Raw genomic sequence first — 21,089 nt, 5'->3', positions numbered from 1 at the left:
ATGCAAATGCCACGTAGTTGCACAGAACCTAGGTAATCCTTTGTGTTGTCGCTTGGGGATGCTCACATTACTTTTTGCATTCCGTCTAACTAAATAATTAGTCTTACTTAATTAATCAACTTCTCAAATATTATAATTATATGGAAAGTATCAATGAGAAGATCGTAGAGCAACATGAAAAACTCCCGAATACAGGCAAAGTGCTTGGAGCCGCCAATCGCTCGGCAATTTCGCGTCTATTCACGGGCTTCCTTCACGCTCGGAAAAACACTTTCTTTTTGTATAGTTTTTCCTTATTGAAAATTACAGTGACATATATCCTGATGAAGTTGGTACATAGTTCGTGTGTCCATAGGTAAGAGTAATCAGCGCAGTTCTGGGTGAAAACTTGCTTAATATCTGCATGTTGCCACAAGAAAACGTAACAAATAAATATTTCAACAGTGTTACAATATTTAACACTTCCAATTCTTCACTACTTTTGCGCTTGGACTCTGTATAGTGGCAACTTCATGGTCAAAGAAGTAAATTTAGATATATCTATAGATTTCTTTATAGGTTTTATGTTGTGACAACAGACAACACACATACTCAGAGAAAATTCGTTAACGGCTCTATTTGCGTTTCTTCACAAGCTAACAGACAAGTTGCTCTCAGAAATTGCGCGTATATTGGTTGTAAAGAGCGTAAGGCGACAAGTCCACAGGAGGAGTGTAGATATTCCATTTACTCCACAGCAAACACCTACAGACTTTTGATAGAGCAAAATTTTCAAGGCAGTGGTTCTAGTGAGTCAGGAACGTTGACTAGCCGTGACGTCTTTTTTCAAGCAGAGATGCGTGTTCTTACACCCGTATTGCCCGTGTGCATCCAAGTCCACTGCAATGCATGGACGTCAGGCTTACTTTTTCCTTGCGGATCTCTTGTCCCGAGCCTCGCTAATCCTCACTGGGAGACGCGTTTCTTGCGACGGCTTGACGCGTCCCCTTATACACTTGTTTGGCTTCTGTTTGATTTCGTGTCTCGAGCTCCAATTTGACAGGCGCGTTTTAGTTCCCGACTGTTTCGCCCTTTCTTTTCGGAACAGTGAGCTCTTCGAATCGCTGCTTTACGAAGCGCTATTTCGCTTTTCCTTCCTTATAACGCCCGCAAACGGCTGCCTTTGTTCGGCGGGCCCGTTTTGTGTGCAACTTTCACCGGCAGTTTAGAGCTGCGTTTGTCTCTCTTTCTCTTTTTTTTTTCCCTGTCTCTCGGGGCACTCTATTATCTTCCGAAACGCGTGCGAAGGGGCGTTCCCGAAATCAGCTATACCGTCGGCGATTTACGCAGATCGGAGCCCGATCGGCGCCGCATTGAAAGGGAAATGAAATTTTTAAAGAAAAGGTGGACGCCTCCAGCTGCAAACGAGAACATTAAGGGTATATCACAAAGATGTATAGGCCGACATGAATCTCTGCGTTTCCTTATTGCTTCTTTCTCGGAAAAGGACGTGGCTGCTGCTTCTGAATAGAGTGCGTCGTTTGAGAAGCAAGGATTTACGCGCAGTTCAAAGAAAAGAGAAAATACAGTCATATAGAAGGTGAATGCTCGGCTTGGACAGAGCTTCGTGCTAGTACGTCATTATATTGTCACCTTTTCTTGAGAGGCTTATCTAATGCGCTTGTGTGATGGTAACGGGACAACAGATAAACCTTGTCTCTGATAGAATTATTTCCGTGCGAGTTTCGTAAATCTGTATAGTAGAAAAATTATCGAGAGCTAGAACAGATTTCACAAAGCATTTTGTTTGCAAGTGCTTTTTGTCAAAGCTGGCAGGTCTGGTTAAGATGTCCATCTGCGCATATGCAACCCATTCGACAGGCAACTGCTTTTGCGAAAGGTCCTAGCGTGAGAGCGCTTTTCCGAATAAGCTCCCAAATAAAAATAGAATATATAAGACACGTTTTCCATTCAAAGTTTCATCTTCGACCAAAGCCTTGTAGTAGACAAAGTTGTGCATCTCCATGAAAACTAACAGCCAGCACGGATGACCGAGAAGGGGTTCCCCTGCACGAAAAATCCGGAAAATTTTGCCGACTCGGTAAGGAGAAAAAGAAAGCTTGCTGTTAGAAAAAGTTTCTGGGATGGTAGGCTAGGGTCGGCTATTCCACTGCACAGCTGAGAAATGAGCACACGTGTTACAAACACGCAAACATAGTAAGTTTGCAAAATAAATAATTGCGAGCAACATAAAACCAGACCAAGCCGGGAAAAGTGATTCATATGCAAACGAGTTAAGGGCCTGTTCGTGAGCACTGTACAATAGAAACAGTACTATACGCATAAATCACGTATGCCATTCTTCGAATACTCCTCAGAGTGAACAATCAATTCACGTGGAATTAAGAGGAAGCTTTAGCTCGGGCCAAACTCCGACGCGGCCTATTCAAATACATGTAAAACGCAAAAACGTTCTTGCGAGATAACCCCTGGACCGATTTTAATGAAATTTGTTGCATTTGAGAGAGAAAGTTAAATTCTAGTGACTGTTGGAAGCGGAATGTTGATTTATGGCTTGAATTTTGTTAAATGGATTTTCAAAAATTCAGACGTTTGAAAAAAATAGAAGCACGAAGTTTACAAGCTAATAGCTCTGCATCAAAAACAGATATCGCGATTCTGTAAACGGCATCCATTAGACCATTCAAAGCGGACAAATTTGATATGTCAGTTTACATCTTACGTGAATTCGTTACGTTGTTTACAAACGTTCTGCAAAAGTTGTAATTACACATTACTCCATTTTTTTAGGTTCATGTGTAACATATCCATTTTGTCCGCTTTAGATGTGCCATCAGGTACAATTCACAGAATTGCGATATCATTTTTTCTTGCTGAGTTACGGAGTTGTAAACTTGATAGTTTCGTTTTCTGAAAATTTGCGATTTTTGCCATTTTTTTATAAAAATTTGGCGACCTAAATCGAAAATTCAAAACCAACAGTCACCAGATTTTCAGGTTTTCTTTTAAAAGCAGCAAACTCCGTCAAATTTGGTGCAGTGGTTGCCTAGAAAAACGAATTCTCCTTTTACATGTATTTAGATAGGAGCACCCGAGCTAAAGCTTCCTCTTAATAAAAGCCTGCCCTTTAATACCAAACTAATCAGATTGCTGTTTAGAAGAAAATCCCACGGGGCGGTCGAGGCATAGCTCTGTTTAGAGGGGCATGAACCAAGTTCTCCGGGAGCGTGAAGGTCACGTCTATTCGAATGGCCTCACTTATCCCGCAAGTGGGATTGCTGTTGGTCATATTTTGGACAGTGCGAACAAGTGCTCCGCGGAGGCATCTGGGGTGCCACAGTGGGTGCACTTAGAATTAGGCTTCCTGGCGGCCGAGCTTGAAGCGTCACAGAAGTCAAGCGGAGCTGCACATTTCTAACATGTGGGAGAGAATCGCGGAAAGCAGCATCCAGAAGACGGCACTACGTGAACAAGGGACGCACACTGCGCTGAACTAGCAAATACTCGCCCAGAATGGCAATAAGTGGTGCACAAACAGACGCACACGCCCGTAGAACCATGGCAGACCGGGACACGTGAAAAGGAGGTAAATGGAGAAAAGTGTCTGTGCCTGGTATATATAAAGCACAATGCAAGGTGCGTTCTTCAGGGCGGTTTACCAGAATCCAGTACTTACCAATTTCTATAAGCAAGTCGATTTGATTACAAAAGACTACAAGACATCCTTTCCTCAACCTCCAATCCCTGGGTCATCATTGGAGATTTCAACGCCCATCATACACTCTGGGGAAGTCCGATGATCAACGCAAGAGGCAGAGCTCTGGTATCTTTCGCCTCCAGTAATGAACTTTGGCTGCTGAATGATGGAAGTTCTACCTTCTTACGTGGCTCCACGTACAGCAGCTGTCTTGACTTGGCTTTCATCTCACGAAGCCTTGTCAGACGTGCAGGGTGGTTTGCGGACATAGAGAAGCACGGAAGCGACCATATCCCCACGTACATAAAGATCAGAGGATTGTCCCCTTCCAAAATACGGGATACGATCCAAAGAGTGGACTGGCCTAAATTTCAGTCTATTATGGAAGAACACTGCGACGCCAATCCATCTTTCGACTTGGAAGAGGCAATCAAGAGCGCGGTGCAAGACACTATGCGCACTCTCACATGCTCTTCGAAACTGAACGAATTTGATGTGGAACTAGAACGACTTCGAGCAATCCGACGACGTGCTGAACGAAGATACCGACGTACGAAAACAATGGACGATTTACGGACCGCCAGGCGCACGCAAAAGAAGATACAGCGCCGGTTAGACAAGCTCGAATCGCAACGTTGGACTGCCTTCTGTGAGTCACTAGATCCACGCAAGCCTTTATCGCAACTATGGAGAACGGTGCGCGGTCTCCGGACACTCCCCGTACAGCAATTCCCATTCAAGGTGCTTGCCCTCTCTCAAAAGAGATCGGAGATTGACGTTGCAGAAGATTTCTGCGCCAGATTATCCGGCCAACTCACAGCTGCCAACATTCTATCGCCTTAGAGTAACCGCCCGCCACCACGTGATCACCGGATGGATCTACCATTCTCAATCCACGAACTTAAGGCAACATTAGCTTTGTGTAGCCGCACATCAGCGAAAGGACCTGACAGAATTTCCTACCGAGCTCTGTGTCACCTGGGGGAGCGAGCGACAGGAGTTCTCCTTGAGGTGTACAATGAATCTTGGAGAGATGGCACACTACCAACAACCTGGAAGACAAGTCGCCTTGTTCCACTGCTGAAGCCTGGCAAGTCGCCGTTGGAACTCTCATCATATCGCCCGATCGCGTTGGCGAGCTGTGTGGGCAAAGTAATGGAGAGGATGGTCTTAGGACGCCTGGAGTGGTACTTGGAGTACCACAACACCTACCCGGATGCCATGGCGGGCTTCCGACGCGGTCGATCATCGATCGATAACGTCGTCGACCTGGTCACCTACATTCAACATGAGAAATGCCGTAAGTGTCTCTGCGCTTCTTTATTCCTCGACGTTAAAGGGGCGTATGACAACGTTACGCATGAAGCCATCCTCTCTGCTCTCGCAGAGGTAGGAGTGGGTGGTCGGATGTTTATATGGATACGGAGCTATTTATCCATGCGATCCTTTTTTGTAAGCACTGAAGAAGGCCATACTAGTCTACATTATAGCTACCGCGGCGTCCCCCAGGGCGGTGTACTTAGTCCTGTGTTATTTAATCTAACACTAATTGCTCTCCTTGAGCACGTGCCAACTACAGTCAGGCGGATGACATCTGCAGGTACGCGGATGACATCTGCATATGGACGTCTGCAGTAACAAGCCTACAGTTGCGAGCGAGAATTCAGAGAGCCGCCACACAAACTGTTCTCTACCTCCGTAATCGAGGACTTGAAATTTCCTCCGAGAAATGCGCACTAGTGCCATTTACGCGCAAACCCATGGCCAACTACAGTGTAATGATAAATGGCCAAATAATACGACGGGTCCGATCGTACAAGTTCCTGGGTGTCATAATCGACAGGGACTTGTCATGGAGCCCACACTTATCATACGTTAAAAAACGGTTGACAGGCATCTGTCACCTCCTCAAGTTTTTCGCTGGCAAGACCTGGGGAATGTCGCCAAGTGCGATGTTGCAACTGTACAGGGTGCTTTTCCTAGGATTTCTGCGATACAGCTTGCCAGCAATAAACAACACAGGTAAAACATATCTACGCACAATACAAAGTCTTCAGGGTCAAGTGCTCCGGATCTGTCTAGGCCTGCCTCAGAGTGCTTCAACAGTGGCTACGATAGCAATCGCTGGAGATCACCTTGTCAGGACCCACATTGAAATTGAAGTACTCAGGACCCATATAAGGCATCTGACCAGGACTCCTCGTCACCATTTAGCCTCTCTACCAGCGGACAGACCACACACATCTTTCAGCCGGACGATAACCGCATATGATGAATCATTGCCAGCTTGTTTCACCCCGGCTGCGAGACCTTCGATTCCTCCATGGTGCCTCGCTCAGCCAAAAATCAACCTCACAATACCTGGTATCTCGAAAAAAGCTGATCTATCATCGCCAGCCCTTAGGCAGCACGCTACTACATTTGTACGAGAACTACCCTGATTCTACGCATATTTACACTGATGGATCTGTCCTTCCAAGTAGCTCCGCGGCGGCAATCGTCATACCAGCGAAATCTACAACAATCAAATTTAAGACGACCCACGCGACAACATCGACGGCAGCAGAGCTCGCAGCGCTCTTTACTGCCCTTCATCACATTGGTGATGAACCACCACACAAGTTGACAATATTCTGCGATTCGAAGGCGGCACTGCAGTCTCTACTGTCACTTTTACGACGCGGACCACACGAACAACTAATATTCCATATTACAGAGACGTTGCAACATATAAGTGATGCAGGCCATGAAATAACCTTTCAGTGGCTTCCAAGTCACTGCGGGATTATCGGCAATGAACGGGCGGATCACGCTGCCCGCTCAGCCCATACTGAGGAGCGCCACGTCCCAATTCCTCATTCTAGAACTGACGCAGCACGGAAGCTCCGCCTACTTGCTCGGCAGTGCACCGCGTCGCAATGGAATGAGCCACATTTAAGAAACACGCGACTGTACTCACTTGATCCAACACTAAGTCTTCGAGCGGCATCACAGCTTCGCCGTAGAGACGCCACGCTTTTATATCGACTTTGGTTGGGCGTTGCCTTTACTAAAGCCTATGCATTCCGCATAGGGATGACCGACAGCCCAACCTGTGACCACTGCGGCCATGAAGAATCAATTGGCCATATTTTGTGTGCCTGCCCACAGTACAGTACACAGAGGGCATGCCTTCGCCACGAACTTGACCAACTGCACGACCAAGCGCTATCCGAAAAAAGAATTCTACAACATCGAAAGGACCTACCGTCACAGAAGGCCGTGCAAGCGCTATTGCGGTTTTTGCGATCTACCGGCCTGTGTGAACGACTTTAACTGGAACGCCTTTTGTGTGTGTGCCTCCATGTGTGCGTGTTTTTTTTGCTTTCTTTTGCGTTTTCCTCTCTGTCATCTTTTTAACCCCCATCCCCCATCCCCAGTGTAGGGTAGCAAACCGGAGACTCATATCTAGTTAACCTCCCTGCCTTTCCTCCTCATTTTCTCTCTCTCTCTCTCTCTATAAGCATAGAAGATCGAAAAACGAAACGCGGGATTTGTGGCTCGTTCAACTGCAACTTCACGTCCGTTGATGGAAGACGTAGCCTTGAAGCTAGCTTGATGTATGTTGAAAGAATTTAGGCCGTTGGAACAATTCTACTCGTGTCGTGAGCCGGTGACTCAGAACTCATTAATTCATAGTTAGTGCGAAGTTTTCTTCTGGCGCTACTTTATTTACACGAAATACGGTTGCTGCCATTTTCGCTGTACGTGAAAATTGTGATGGCTACAGCGCTACGAAAACTCGGTATTTTGTTCGCAGCACTTAAAAGTGCAGCTCCTGTCATCAGATTGATGGTGTTTTGAACGACGGCAAGATGGGAAAATAATTACAAGACTGAATTTTCTCATAAGCATCTCGAAGAGTTGACGCATCACTTATCATATCTCCTCCCGAAGGAGCGACTTTTCAAGCTGTGTTGTTATATAACTAAAAAAGATGCATGATTCAATGGGTTATTAGGCGATAGTGGCAAATTTTTAACCTTGCCAATAAGGAAGACGAAAAGGAAAGAATACATACCGCATTAATATGCTAACAGAAAATAGATATTCGTCGAGAGACTGGCTATAATTATTCCTTTTATACTCGTCCTGAAAATATTGCTGAAGTGAAGAATATGATTTGAGCATTAATTTTTTTATTGAGTTGTATGTCGAATTCTGAGAGGTTACATCCTTCGTTCTCTCCTCTCCCTTAAAGCTTTCGCCAATAATGTTTAGCTAGCGCCAGAGGATTTTCCGCCTGCTTTTTACCAGCGCAGTAAATCGTGGCAAGATATTGTGTGCTTCTGTTAGGTTCGACCTACTTGTTAAGTTGCTTTCTTGCTATCCGAATTATTTTCTGTGTCTGCTTACCTGGCATCGGCTTCAGTAGTGACACACCATCGCTTCCGTTTACTGTAACGTGTTAGCCTTTATTTCTCGTATTTCTTTTTTTTTTTTTCAGGAAGATGTGACGGCCTCGCTTGTCTTTGTGCAAAGTGGCGTGGCTCTACTACTGCGTACGCGTGTTTACTTTTTTGAAGCGATGCTTTCTTTTCCGACCCTCCCTGACTTTTCTGAGCGTGGCTGCCAAATAGTTCATACTGAAGAAAAGAAAGCAACGACGTTGAATTACGTGCCCCATGATATCGGGACCGATGAGATCGGGACTTATGAGACCGGGATCGATGAGATCGAACTTCGGTCGCCCCGCGAAGCAGCTCGTTACTCTAACTATAAGACCGCATTTTTTTTCTCTTTATTCCATTATGCCACAGTCACACGCGCACTGCTTGTTGTGCCTACGCAAGCTAGCTAGTTGAGCCGATCGCCGCCGCTTGTGTCGCACCGCGTAGCTTGGATGTGCGAGAGCGCATGCGCGCGTGCCACAGCGTCCTCTGGGTCAGAGACGCAGGAATGAAATGGACAACGTTATAGCATTGGATTATTGTACACATCACAAAAGCTTCGCTTCACACGGATTCCAAGACGACGGTTGGATCTGCGTAATCTTCTTACTTGCGCGATTTCGTGATTGTGTTTGAGTAGTGGTTCTGTTGAAAAAGGAATCTCTGCGTTTCGACATTTGTTTAATAACGAGGATAATTCGTTTAAATAAGTGTTTTTTATTGCAAGCGTTTAGCTAGAGGCTCCGTTAGAAGCAGAATTTGTGCAAAAGTTCAGGTTCATCGTAAAATAATTACTTTTTCGACAAAAGAGCAGGAGTACTTAAGCGCATGAACATATATATATCTGTCATTATAGAAATGGCTTCGCTCTGGCGATTGATTGGCTCCAACTCGGCTTCGTAAACATGTGCGCTCAAGTCAGTGTACTTCTTTGTCAGATGATCGATCACCTTAAGTATTCGAGGACAAGCACGCGCCTGGACGACAACAATTACGTCGATCCCAGTGGTTTCGAACGAGCTGTATTGCGTACGCTAGATTGGACGTGGACACGTGTAACCTTCTATGCGGAACCTTCGGATGCGTTGGCCCTGCGTCCGTTACGTTAGGCGACGCGTTGCGAAGACGCCTGCTCCGAATGTTCGAACCTGCTTGAAACTCGGGTTCTTCGCACTGATTACTAAGAACGCGTTATTCTTAGGCACAAGTGTTCTAAACAGACATCATTTGAATACAAAATAAGTGCCTACACGGATTGCGAGATCCTTTGACAACGTGTTGGAAATTTGTTGGAGGCGGTTGCCTCTCCAATTCCTAAGCCCATGTTTCACTTTTTAAGTGGATCAGCGTCACAAATGCTCAGGATATGGCGGCCATCAATAATCATTCTCTCTCAGCCCGCAAGCATCATCCGGACTTTGGAGCTGCAACGTGGCAGCCTCACTGGCAGGCACGCAGTTCTCGCCCAAGCTCCGAGGTTCAGTGCAGGAAACAGTGTGGACTGCAATCGGCCCACGGATTTCAGCCGCCGCGCTGACTTAGCAGTTATGGTGTTGCGCTGCTAAGCACGAGGTCGCGGGAGCAAATCGCGACCGCGGCTGCCCCATTTCGATGAGGGAGAAATGCAAGAACGCCCGTGTCCCGTGCAATGGGGGCACGTTGAAGATCCCCCCGGTGGTCCAAATCGGGTCGTGGTTTTGGCACGTAAAACCCCAGAATTCAATTTAATTCCAATGGATCTCGCTTCATCATGATGAAGGTAAAATTTTTAAACTTTTAATCCCAAAATATTGACTCACATTATAGATTCATTCATTATATTATTAAAAGCTGCGAGTAGCGATACAGTACAAAGGCTTGACGTTAGCTAAAGAAAATAATAATAAATGAATAGAAATAAAAAAACACGATGTTAAAAAAATAACAATAAACAAGCACTAGGCTCTTTTAAAGATTGCCGCAATGATACGAGAAGTTTTAAGAGCTTTATTGATCTCCGTCTATGACAAAATTGATTTACAAAAGCACGCGAACGTTAAGATCGTGGCAGCCAAGAGCGACGGTTTTGCATTTTTGTGCTGGTTACTCTGCCGTTCTTTCATCCTCCATGAAAAGGGGACCAGGTGCAAAATATGGATCGTTGCTTCGTTAGGGATACGCACTGCCGGTAAAAACGCACTTTATTTGTTTGTTGCGAACTACAATTCCTTCCTCTGACAAGCCAATCTGGGGAGAGGAAGGCGGTGAGTAGGGGCATGTCACAACTAACGTGTGTCGCTGTGAGGTTAGGTTTCGCGCACTTGACTGCGGGGCACTGCACTACCATTTTATTACGAATAAACGCTCATGCAGAGGATCAACATTGTTGCCTCCCCCCCCCCAAAAAAAAAAAAAAAAAAATTTCCGTATAATTCTGCTCCCCTGTGCTCAACTATTCCACAAGTGCCGCTGCTTATACAAGCCGCCAACACTAGGCTGTGAAAACACCCCCCCCCCCCCCCCCCCCCGATTGCTGGTTGACTTTCTTCTCACAACTGTGTAGCTCTTCTAGATACAAGCTCCTCCCTATAGCCAGTGTTGCAGCCAGGGGATAGCTCACTGCAACATCCTCCTCGCCCCCCCCCCCCCCCCCCCCTTCGAAATTTGTGTTTCTAGGCAGCGTTCCAAGCCTCCTTGCTCTTCGAATCTGTCCCTGGTCTAGTCGGCCAACAAAGCGTCAACCAAGGTGTCGACGTTAAACAAAGTCAAAGTCGGCGTACTTGGCGCTTCAAATGACTGGATGAATAATATTGTTTATATATCTCTATTATGTCTTGTTTTCATGTGTATTATTAGCTGATTTCTTATCTTATTTGTATCGTATTTCACGCGCAATTAAGTCGACTTGTCTTGATTAGCGTTCAGACTTGGTTGAACCTTTCTTTTTTTACAGCGGTTGATACTGTGGAAGGCCTCGGACGCATGTTTTTTCTTGTAGCTCCTTCACGCTACCACGAGGCATAGGGCCTGTGCGTCCCGAGTGTTTAACGCTTCTTTGAACATGCCCGAGGCTCGGGAGACGCACTCGCGCGGCCAGTGGCTCTCCGCTCTCCCTGTCCTGAACTGGGGCACATCGCGCCGTGCGGTGGAGGGCGCGACAGTTAAGTAAGGCGACACCTGACAGAGGCTCTGCAGAGGGTGACAGTGACACAGGCACTCACATACTACCCCGTTTATGGCTAATTATGCTCACTTTTTATTATATACTTCGTTGCTGACTATTGTTGGTGTTACCCGCCGTGGTTGCTCAGTGGCTATGGTGTTGGCCTGCTGAGCACGAGGTCGCGGGATCGAATACCGGCCACGGCGGCCGCATTTCGATGGGGGCGAAATGCGAAAACACCCGTGTACTTAAATTTAGGTGCATGTGAAAGAACCCCAGGTGGTCGAAATTTCCGGAGTCCTCCACTACGGCGTGCCTCATAATCAAAGTGGTTTTGGCACGTAAAACCCCATAATTTAATTTTTTATTGTTGGTGTTATCAACATAGCGAGGAATGTTTTATACTATTTTGATGTTAATACGTCATTTACGAGTCACCTAACTGACTGATTCTTTATGGAAGTGGTTACAAGATAAAGAGCTCCCAGATACGCAAAACCAGGCCAGGTAAGACCTTCTCTTCAGTTAACGGTGGCCTATTACAGAATGGAGGCCAAGAGAATGAGCTTGCTTGAATTGAGTCTGAATAGAAGAGCCGGAAACAGCAGACGATTTGTTTGTTTGGTGAGGTAAGGAAACTGGTAGGCAGAGGATGTTTTCGGCTTAAGGCGAGACTTCTGATTCTGATTTCTGATTCTGATTCAGAAATCACTTTGGGAAGCTCTTGTCCTGCAGTGAACCCGAATGTGCCGAATGGGAAATTTCCTCTTCAGTGTGCTTGACCGAAACGGTGTCGTGATTATGCGCAGGCTCGGGCCCTGGCGGCGGGAGCCGCACGAGCAGCGGCAGCGCGGGCCGTCCCTTGTCCAGCGCGTGGCACACGGCGCTGGGCGCCGCCGACGCCATGAACACGCTGAGCAGCCAGCACAGCGGCGGCGGCGGCGGGGCGGCCGCCGCTGCCTCGGCGGGGCCGGCAGGGGGCGCCTCTGGCGGCGCCTCGTCACGTGAGCGCCGGAGGGCCCCGCGCAAGGGCCCCAAGCTGGTTGAGAGGCCCCTGCGGGCGCTCTTCTGCCTCGGGCTGGGGAACCCGCTGCGAAAGCTCTGCATTAGTGTCGTCGAGTGGAAGTATCCTTGTGGCCTCTGGCGGCGTTGCTTCTCGTCTCTCGATAATTAATGAAACCAGCAATACACGATGGTGTAGGCAATATTTGTAATGAAACGCTCTTCGGTGTACTTTCAATGGAGATGCTTTGATTATAAATCATTGCTCAAGTGTTTCATGGCATCCCAGTTTCTGGTCCGCAACCTTCAACAATGTACTTACTGTCCCCCCTAGTTCGTCTGGAACACACACACACACACAAAAAGAAACATGATAAAAAATGGCCGTCAAATGCACACCAACGACATATGTGAACTGATTTCGCGGCTTATCGAGAAATAAACGTCCACATGATAAAGGTACGCAGGAATAGCAAGTTCTTTATTCCATGATGCAGATGAAAAAAAGCAAGAAAAAATAATGCGGATGTAAAACATTAGTGAGAATGTAGCTTAGGTTATCCGAAAACCTACTTTTGAAATTTGATTGAGACAGCTGGAATTTGATTGAGACAGCTGGTCACTGTGATCGCGTGGCCAAGTCTGGATAGTATGTTGCCAATATTGTATGACTGCGTTTATTTTCACTGATGTTACTGGTGTGTTATGTGTTAAAGACCATGACTGAGGATAAACCGATTATTACACGTTCTTTCACCTACAAGAACCACGCGTGCAGGTTACTGTATGAGGAGTTGTGCAGGGATCTCTGATCACGTGACAGTGCAGGCTTAGTGCTAACGTGCAAGCATATTGTCCTAATGCACAAAAGGATAAATGCAATATTATGAGGAATACGATTACACAAGCTATTCCCGTAGTCTAGGATTGCCCCGGAAATTTCGGTTCATTATTACGAAGCAGAGAACTAAGTGAAGCTTGAAATGATGCATAAATGCATGACGTTTGGCTTTTCAAGTATGCACGGAGAAAGCATCCGCACAGAGCAAACTAGTCGCGCTGTAAATGTCATCGTTTGCTAAGACTAAGTAGAGAGTCAGGTAGAGGTTCGAATTACGTGTGTCCGGCCATTCCATTGCCTTAGACGTTCTGGTTTATCAAGAATATTGAACAACAACAACAACAGCGAAAGAAGCAGAGATGAAGCACCAATGAACCTGCTTAATGGATAGTAAAAAAATGAAAAGAAATCATGAGAGCTCAGCGTTTTTTCCTGCTGTGAACTCGTACTGCGAGAGCAGCGGGCTCTCTCACGGTGTATGCAATCTTCTAATTAATTTTGGGGAATCTGGCCTCAGAAAAATAACAGAACACATGCCTCCACTTTCAGAGTCTGCGTGGAGTCGTCTAAGTGCTGCCGCCGTAATATATATATATATATATATATATATATATATATACATATATATATATATATATATATATATATATATATATATATATAAAGTTGCATGTTGTCCGTGAGAGAAACTGTTTCGGTGTTAAACTTAACCTGTCCATCTCACGATGTCATGTACTCTACCAGGTTTCGCATGTCCTAACGAATACTGCGCCCAAGTTTTCGCCGTCGCGAAGTTATCCTTGACTGCACTTTGCTTCTTTCTTTTCAGGCCTTTTGAATATCTAATTCTGTTAACAATTTTCGCCAACTGTGTGGCTTTAGCTGTTTACACTCCCTATCCCAACGGTGATTCCAACCAAGTGAATGCCACTCTGGTAAGTGGTCGCCACACCTGGCGCTTTATTCTTTATTTATCCCTCGGTTTAGGACATCACCGCCTTCTGTCGCCCAATTTTTTCCCCGGAGCTCTGGGTGAAATCAATTTCTGGATTGGATGTGCCTTTCGTTTTCTGATTTTCATGTTTGAACGCTGATAGCTGATATTTTACTCTATTTAGGCTCGTGTTTTGAGTGTCTGACACACGTCGGCCAATACTATACGCTTTGACTAAACTGTGTTTGGTAGACAAAAAAGGATGTGATCGATAAGTCCCGTCGGGAAGTTCTAAAGTGCAGAGTTCGCAAGATCTTTTCGACGTACTTACATAAATTTGCCCCTGGTTCTTTCCACTCAACTGCAGGTTGTATATATGCCCACAAACTGCCAATGATATTTTTGCATGAATCGGGGAGGTAGACTGAAAAAGATGGATTTGACAGTGTCACGTAATGCAAGATCATACCGACATATTGAACCTAACTATACGCAATGGCTCACCGTACTAAAGTGACACTTGAAGCTAGATGAAGTGCAAACAGTGTACATAATGAAAACGCATTTGTGTAGTATTCATATGAACTAAGTGCCACCCTACGCGTCTAATACACAGTGCTCTGTCCGTGAAAATCACACGCGATGAATTGATTCCAGCTTGAATTCTGTACAACTACATATTCAATACCGGAAGCTATTGCGATGTGACAATTGTGCTGCGCTGGATACGGGATGTGTAGCGAAAACATGGAAGTGCGAATCTTGTCGGGAAGAAAAATGCGCTGGCATCTTGGCGAGAAATTACAGTTCAGCATCTGAAGCTTCCTTGATGCCTTGCAGCTAGCGATGATAGGAGAAATGTCGCAAACTTTTGGTGACAGAATGAAACGTCTAGAGAAACAGGACAAGAATTCACAGTCGCTCAAGAAAAGAACGGATAAGATTGACGAAGACCCGTTGGGCGAAACACAGATGCCGTTACAGGAAGCCGTCAACGAACTGGAATGGCGCAGCAGGTGCCTTAATTTAGAGTTTCAAAATATTGCTGCGACACGTGGTGAAAATTTGCTCATTAGAGTAAATGAACTTTTCTTGAAGCACACTCTCTGAAACATACTCATATTATGTCATTCACCGCCTTCTGGCAAGGCCAGACCAAAAAAAAAAGAAAAAAATAGTCTGTATAATTCTTCATTTCAGCTGTCATAGAGAGAGAGAGCGAGAGAGAGACGCGTTACGCTATACGTAGGAGGCCAGGGACGCCGGGATTCTTGCTTCAATGCTTGAAAATATAACAAAACGTAAGCGAGAACTACTCCGCTCAACAAAAAGCTTGGGGCGGCGAAGAACTTCCGTTTTGTGTGGCATGCGAACGGCGAAATTCCTGAGCGGAAGGCCGCTGGCGATCAAGCGACTGTTGCCAAGAAAGACACGCGGTTGCAATCTTTGGCTTCATAGCCTTGCTTGTGTCATCACCGGATTTTGTTATATCAAACCTCGAGTACTCTGAAAAAAATTGACGCAGAATTGACACAGAGCACAGAAATTGACATAGAATTCTTCTTTGTCTCTTCTTGCTCTTAACTGTTAGTCTGCGAAATCACACATTCACGTCTTACAACTTCCTTTCACAGCGTAATATTTCCCCTCCTCTGTGCTTATATAAAGAGAAACTTCGTATAAAAGGACTCGAAAATGCATGCGACACCGGCGTACGGTCTTGTGCGTGACACGAAACAACAAAAGCAGGGTGGGCGTACCTTTGCATAGGCGAAAATGCATCGCCGGTCACCTCCACAAGATAGTACGCGTGTGTCACTGGCCACCATGAAGCTGTAGCGGTTCGCGCGAATGGCAACGTCATCGTTGGCTTTCAGTTCTGATACTTTTTGTAGCTTTTCTTTTTGACGGTTATTATGTTCTTCAACTGAACATAACAATCTGTGCTTCGATTATTTCGACCCACACTGAAACGCAGCGATTACTAAAAGCTTGAAAACGGAAGAAATTTGGCAGACGACGATATCGCTTCCGCGGGGATGGATCTGATTATATTTATCGTTTAGTGGCCTGCGCTTCTTTCCGCCTGTGAAGTCATTCGTTCTCGCTTGTTTCGTGTCGTGCCACGCTCAGGCAGTATTTAAGCATGCCGGATGCTCCTTGCATCATGCTGATTGAGTTTTGCTTTAAGAGCGAGAAGCCCCTCCCCCCAAAAAAAGAACAGACTGCAGACTACTTCAAGCAGTAAGAAAGATGTCGATTTGTTGATTTTGAACTCTTTAGGTCGATGTTGCGGGTAAGTGTAAGATATCGCGGTCCAGCAATGGTAGAATTAAACACACACACACACACGCACACGCACACGCACACGCACACGCACACGCACACGCACACGCACACGCACACACACACGCACACACACACACACACACACACACGCACACGCACACACACACACACACACACACACACACACACACACACACACACACACACACACACACACACACGCGCGCGCGCGCGCGCGCTCATATATATATATATATAGTTTTCGTTAGTTCAGTTTATTTTGTATCGTGTCCTTATCCCCTAACCTCTGCCGCTGCTATCGGAAGTAACAAGCCCTGTCATTTTGCAAGAGCACCACGTGAAATTTTCATCCAACCCCATTTAATCTCTTTCGTTCACGCACCCAAGACCAGGCGGAAGGACGCAGCAAACAGTGCAGACCTTAATGACACTGTCCTAAGGTTATCGATACATATTAGCACGCTGTTCTTGATAAGGACGGTTGGCTGTTGGTTTTTATGTAAAATTACCGTCACAAATACCTACTCACGGTATGCGTTACTGCGGCGTTGTTGAATATGCTGGAGTCGCGAGCAGGAGCGTAATTCAAGGGCACAGCAAGGAAAGTTGGCATAGGTGAGGAACGTTCATATTTGACAACAACGCTCAATCAAATGGGGACTACGCAAGGCACGCCCTTGCAATTTTTTTTCTTAACCACACCGCACTAAACCGCCTGGATCTTCGAAAAGTTGCCTAAGGCTTTGGTCTTGCCGCCTAACTACGTGATTGGAAGATAACTTCAGCGCGCCCCCTGGCTTGGGCCAGCTGGTAGATGACCCGCGCCTCGCGCACATTGCTTTCCGTTCTCAACCGGCGTGCATGTTTGCGGCAGGACGTGCGCTGCCATACCATGTGGCAGCGCACGTCAAAAACCAGAATTCTACAGCCCTACACACAAAAAATTTTCTTAAGTGGGCCTTAGAATAGCGTCCAGTACAAATGCGCCATATCTGGAGTGGGATGTGATTAATAGCCCTTATGCGGTTGATCACTTCCCCATCGTTCTCAACCTTACAAAACATGAGTGCTCTGCAAACGTTTCTCGATGGAAAGTTGATTCAGCCCACTGGATGACGTTTCGCGAACTAAAACCCCTGCCCTGGAATAATATCACTTTACTTACTCAGAAAACGCAGTAGCATACATAACAGCGTTTGTTATTGATTCTACATCAGAATGTATTCCCCAAAGAAATTGGTTGCCATAAGGACGGTGTATTCCATGGTGGAATGAGGAGTGTAGGGAAGCCGGGAAAAAGCAAAACGAGGCTTGGAATCTTCTTCGAAGCTCCTCAACCACAGACAGCCTAACTTCAAGGTGATTGACAAGGTAGGAACGGGAAAGTTGGGAAAAATACATAAGTAACATCAATTCTTATGCAGACGAACGAAAAGCATGGAACAGGGTGAACAAATGAAAGGCCGTGAAACTCATCCTCTACCTTTAGTAAATACACAGGGAAACATTCTTGAGGACCAGGCAGATTATCTAGGAGCACATTTCGAGCAGATTTCCAGAACGTCGCATCCAAAATACTAGCGACAACCAGAGCGACTGCCTCTGGTTCGGAAAGGTGCATCCAATGAAGTATACAATCGTCCATTTAGCACGGCGGAGTTCCAGGCCTCACTGACTTGTTGTAACGTGTCCGCACGAGGAAGTGCTAGAGTAATGTAGGAAACAATGAAACACTTACGCCCTGAAAACCACATAACACTACTACTACTGGTTTCTGCCGGCTGCATTCCGTCCGCCTGGAAAGAAGCAATCGTAATTCCTATTCTGAAAGAGGGCAAGGACCCTTGCTCACCCAGTAGTTATAGGCCTATTGCTCTGGCAAGTTGTTTATGAAAACTCTTTGAGAAAATAATTAAGCGGTGCCTCATCCATTTTCTTTAAAAGCAACAAGGTACTCGATCCGTTAGAGTGCGCTTTTAGAGAAGGCAGACCTACAAACCATCATCTTGTCCACCTCGAGACAAATATCCGTGATGTCTCTGTGCACAAACAGTTCTCTTTTCAGTATTTTTAGATATGGAGAAAGCCAGTATATTACAAATTGGCGCTTTGGAATCCTCCGTGATCAGTCTGAAATGGGAGTTCGAGGCAACTTGCTCGTTGTGATTCAGAGTTACCGCTCCTGTCGCACGTTCCGTGTTAGGGTTGGTAGAATCTTCTCTCCTCCATTTACGCAGGAGGCTCGTGTACCTCAAGGTGGTGGGCTGAGCTGTACTTTATTTATTGTCAAAATAAACTCGATCCATACGGTCATGCCACGTACTACGTTTTATTCTGTATAAGTCGATGACATCTAGATAGGTTACCAATCACGTAATCTAAGTATCTGCGAGTGACAACTACAGCTTTGCCTAAATAAATTGCCTAAGTGGGCGGACGAGAACGGTTTTGAACTAAACCATCAACAAAGTACGTGCGTCCTGTTCTCTAACAAGAGAGGTATGCTGCCGGACCGAGTAATAAATCTCGATGGAGAACGGCTATCTGTGAGCCGTAAGCACAAAATTTTAGGGATGATTTTAGACGGCAAGTTAAGTTTTGTCCCGCATCGAGAAGTATCTTAAGGCAAAGTGCCTCAAGGCTGTGAATTTCTTGTCACACACATACTGGGGAAGCAACAGGAAATTCCATATAAGCTTGTAGAAAAGTCTAGTATTACCACCCCTTGACTACGGGGCCATAGCCTATAATTCTGCTACGCATAGTGCTCTAAAAATGCTAGACCCTTTCCACCACTTAGGCATCCGCCTTGCTACAGGCGCCTTTAGGACTAGTCCTGGGCAAAGCCTGCACGTTGAATCTAAAAATGGTCTCTATACTTCCAAATACACATTTAAGCTTTTCCTACGTCTTGAAGGTAAAATCAACTGTAGAGCATCCATGTCATTCAATTATTCACTTGTCCACGGCCAGGCTGTTCTGTAACCGCCCAGCCACTAGGCCTCCTCTGATTCCCTATGGGAAGGCCTGTCAGAAGGAACAGGCGTCCCCCTTCTAGAGAATGCCCTTTTGGCTCCTACTAAGCTTCCACCGCCTGCGGAGTGTCAGACCATGCAGTAGGACATCTATTTCGTACAAATATCAAAACGGGCACCAGATGCACATATACATTCGCATTTTCTTGAATTTCCGGAGTATTCCTCTACCAAATTTTATGCGGATGCTTGGAAATCGTTTACTGGTGTCGCTTACGCAGCTCTGAGACAGTCTTTCTCACTGTCTGGTGCACTAAATCGCATGCAAGTAGTTTTACTGGGGAAGCATATGCAATCATATCGTCCGTGAAACACATAACGCAAATGAATATTAGAAAAGCAATCGTGTTCACAGACTCATTAAACGTCGTTAGAGGTCTAACGAGTCTACGAAAACAGAACAATTCGGTTCAGAACAACCTTGTTGAACAGAACAAACTTGTTACAGAACTGTTACTGAAGAGTGTTACGTAAACAGAACAAACTGGTTATGCCCTCAGCTTACATGGGCGACCAACTGGTCATAATATGCTAGGTACCTGGCATACTATGGCAGACATCATTAGCCATTTTCATGATTTTAATACTCATATATTTTATACAATTTACAGCGAATTGCTTGTAGGCCATTGTACAGCCACGGTATATATACCATTTGTCGCTCATTTATTCATTTCATATAAAATAAAAAATTCATTACCATATGTTATGGCGCTCTTCGGCCGTAGCATAAAAGGCAATAGCTACCAATTAAAGTGGCACGTCGGTAGTTTGTTGGAACGCGCTGCTAGGCTGAGCTAAGCGAGTATAAGCAACCACGCGTCCCAAACAACAACAGAACTTTTATTCGCCCCGAAGCTCACGAAGAAAAGTGACCTAGTTCCTCGCGCATGCGCTCTTGGCATTGCGCACGGAAGCGCCGTTTCGCGGCGCTACAAGTTTTTCAACATACAGATAGACACACAGCTATCCCCCCTACTGACCTAAAGCCTTTCTTGCGCCATAAGTTGAGTAAATATTGGCAAAGGCAGTGGGATGCTGAAGTTTCAAATAAGCTCCATGTGATGAAACCAAGAATAGGTAAATGAATATACGAGAAAACAGCAAGACACAAACAAGTGCTTTTTAGCAGTTTAAGGATAGGACATACTTATGGAACACACTCGTACCTCCTTACTCGAAGTGATCTCCCGAAATTTGATAGCTGCGGCGACATTATTACTGTCCTCCATGTTCTGGATCAGGGCCCTGAAATAGAATCCCAGCGTAAAAAGTACTTTTATCGCGCATATCGTGAGAGCATTCCGCTTCGCCTGCAGCATTATGTCTGAGCCACGAGCCACTTTTTAGATTTTGAAACAGCACTATAGTTTCTAGCAGACGCAGGCACTGTGCAAATCACTTGGCCTGGTTGTCTGTGGCACAGCCTCGGCTTGTACGCTGCATCGGACGTGCAAGAAGTGTTCACAACACGTGCCTCTCAGCCCTTGACTTCAAGGACTGTTGGCACTAGTGCTATTATACAGGCTTATTATATCGGCTCTTCCTGACGAAACATTTTTGCTCATAGCAGACATCATTAGCCATTTTCATGATGTTAATACTCATATATTTTATGCAATTTACAGCGAATTGCTTTTAGGCCATTATACAGCCACGGTACATCTACCATTTGTCGCTCATTTAATCATTTCATAC

At 45.6% G+C, this 21,089-nt stretch overlaps 1 protein-coding gene across 3 annotated transcripts in view; it reads left to right on the top strand.

Annotated features, from left to right (window-relative positions):
• The window catches only part of LOC126529666 (muscle calcium channel subunit alpha-1-like), a 607,411-nt gene that overhangs the window by 327,454 nt on the left and 258,868 nt on the right, over positions 1-21,089 (top strand). For all 3 annotated transcript variants that reach the window (XM_055069938.1, XM_050177179.2, XM_055069937.1), the window contains exons 3-4: positions 12,079-12,394; positions 13,942-14,047. In XM_055069938.1, the coding sequence (XP_054925913.1) occupies positions 12,079-12,394; positions 13,942-14,047 (422 nt within the window). The remainder of the gene's footprint in view (positions 1-12,078; positions 12,395-13,941; positions 14,048-21,089) is intronic.

The sequence above is a fragment of the Dermacentor andersoni genome, chromosome 9, assembly GCF_023375885.2.
Source record: "Dermacentor andersoni chromosome 9, qqDerAnde1_hic_scaffold, whole genome shotgun sequence".
NCBI classification, from domain to species: domain Eukaryota; kingdom Metazoa; phylum Arthropoda; class Arachnida; order Ixodida; family Ixodidae; genus Dermacentor; species Dermacentor andersoni.
Note: the sequence above shows the minus strand (reverse complement) of the source record. Positions and strands in the feature narration are given on the sequence as shown.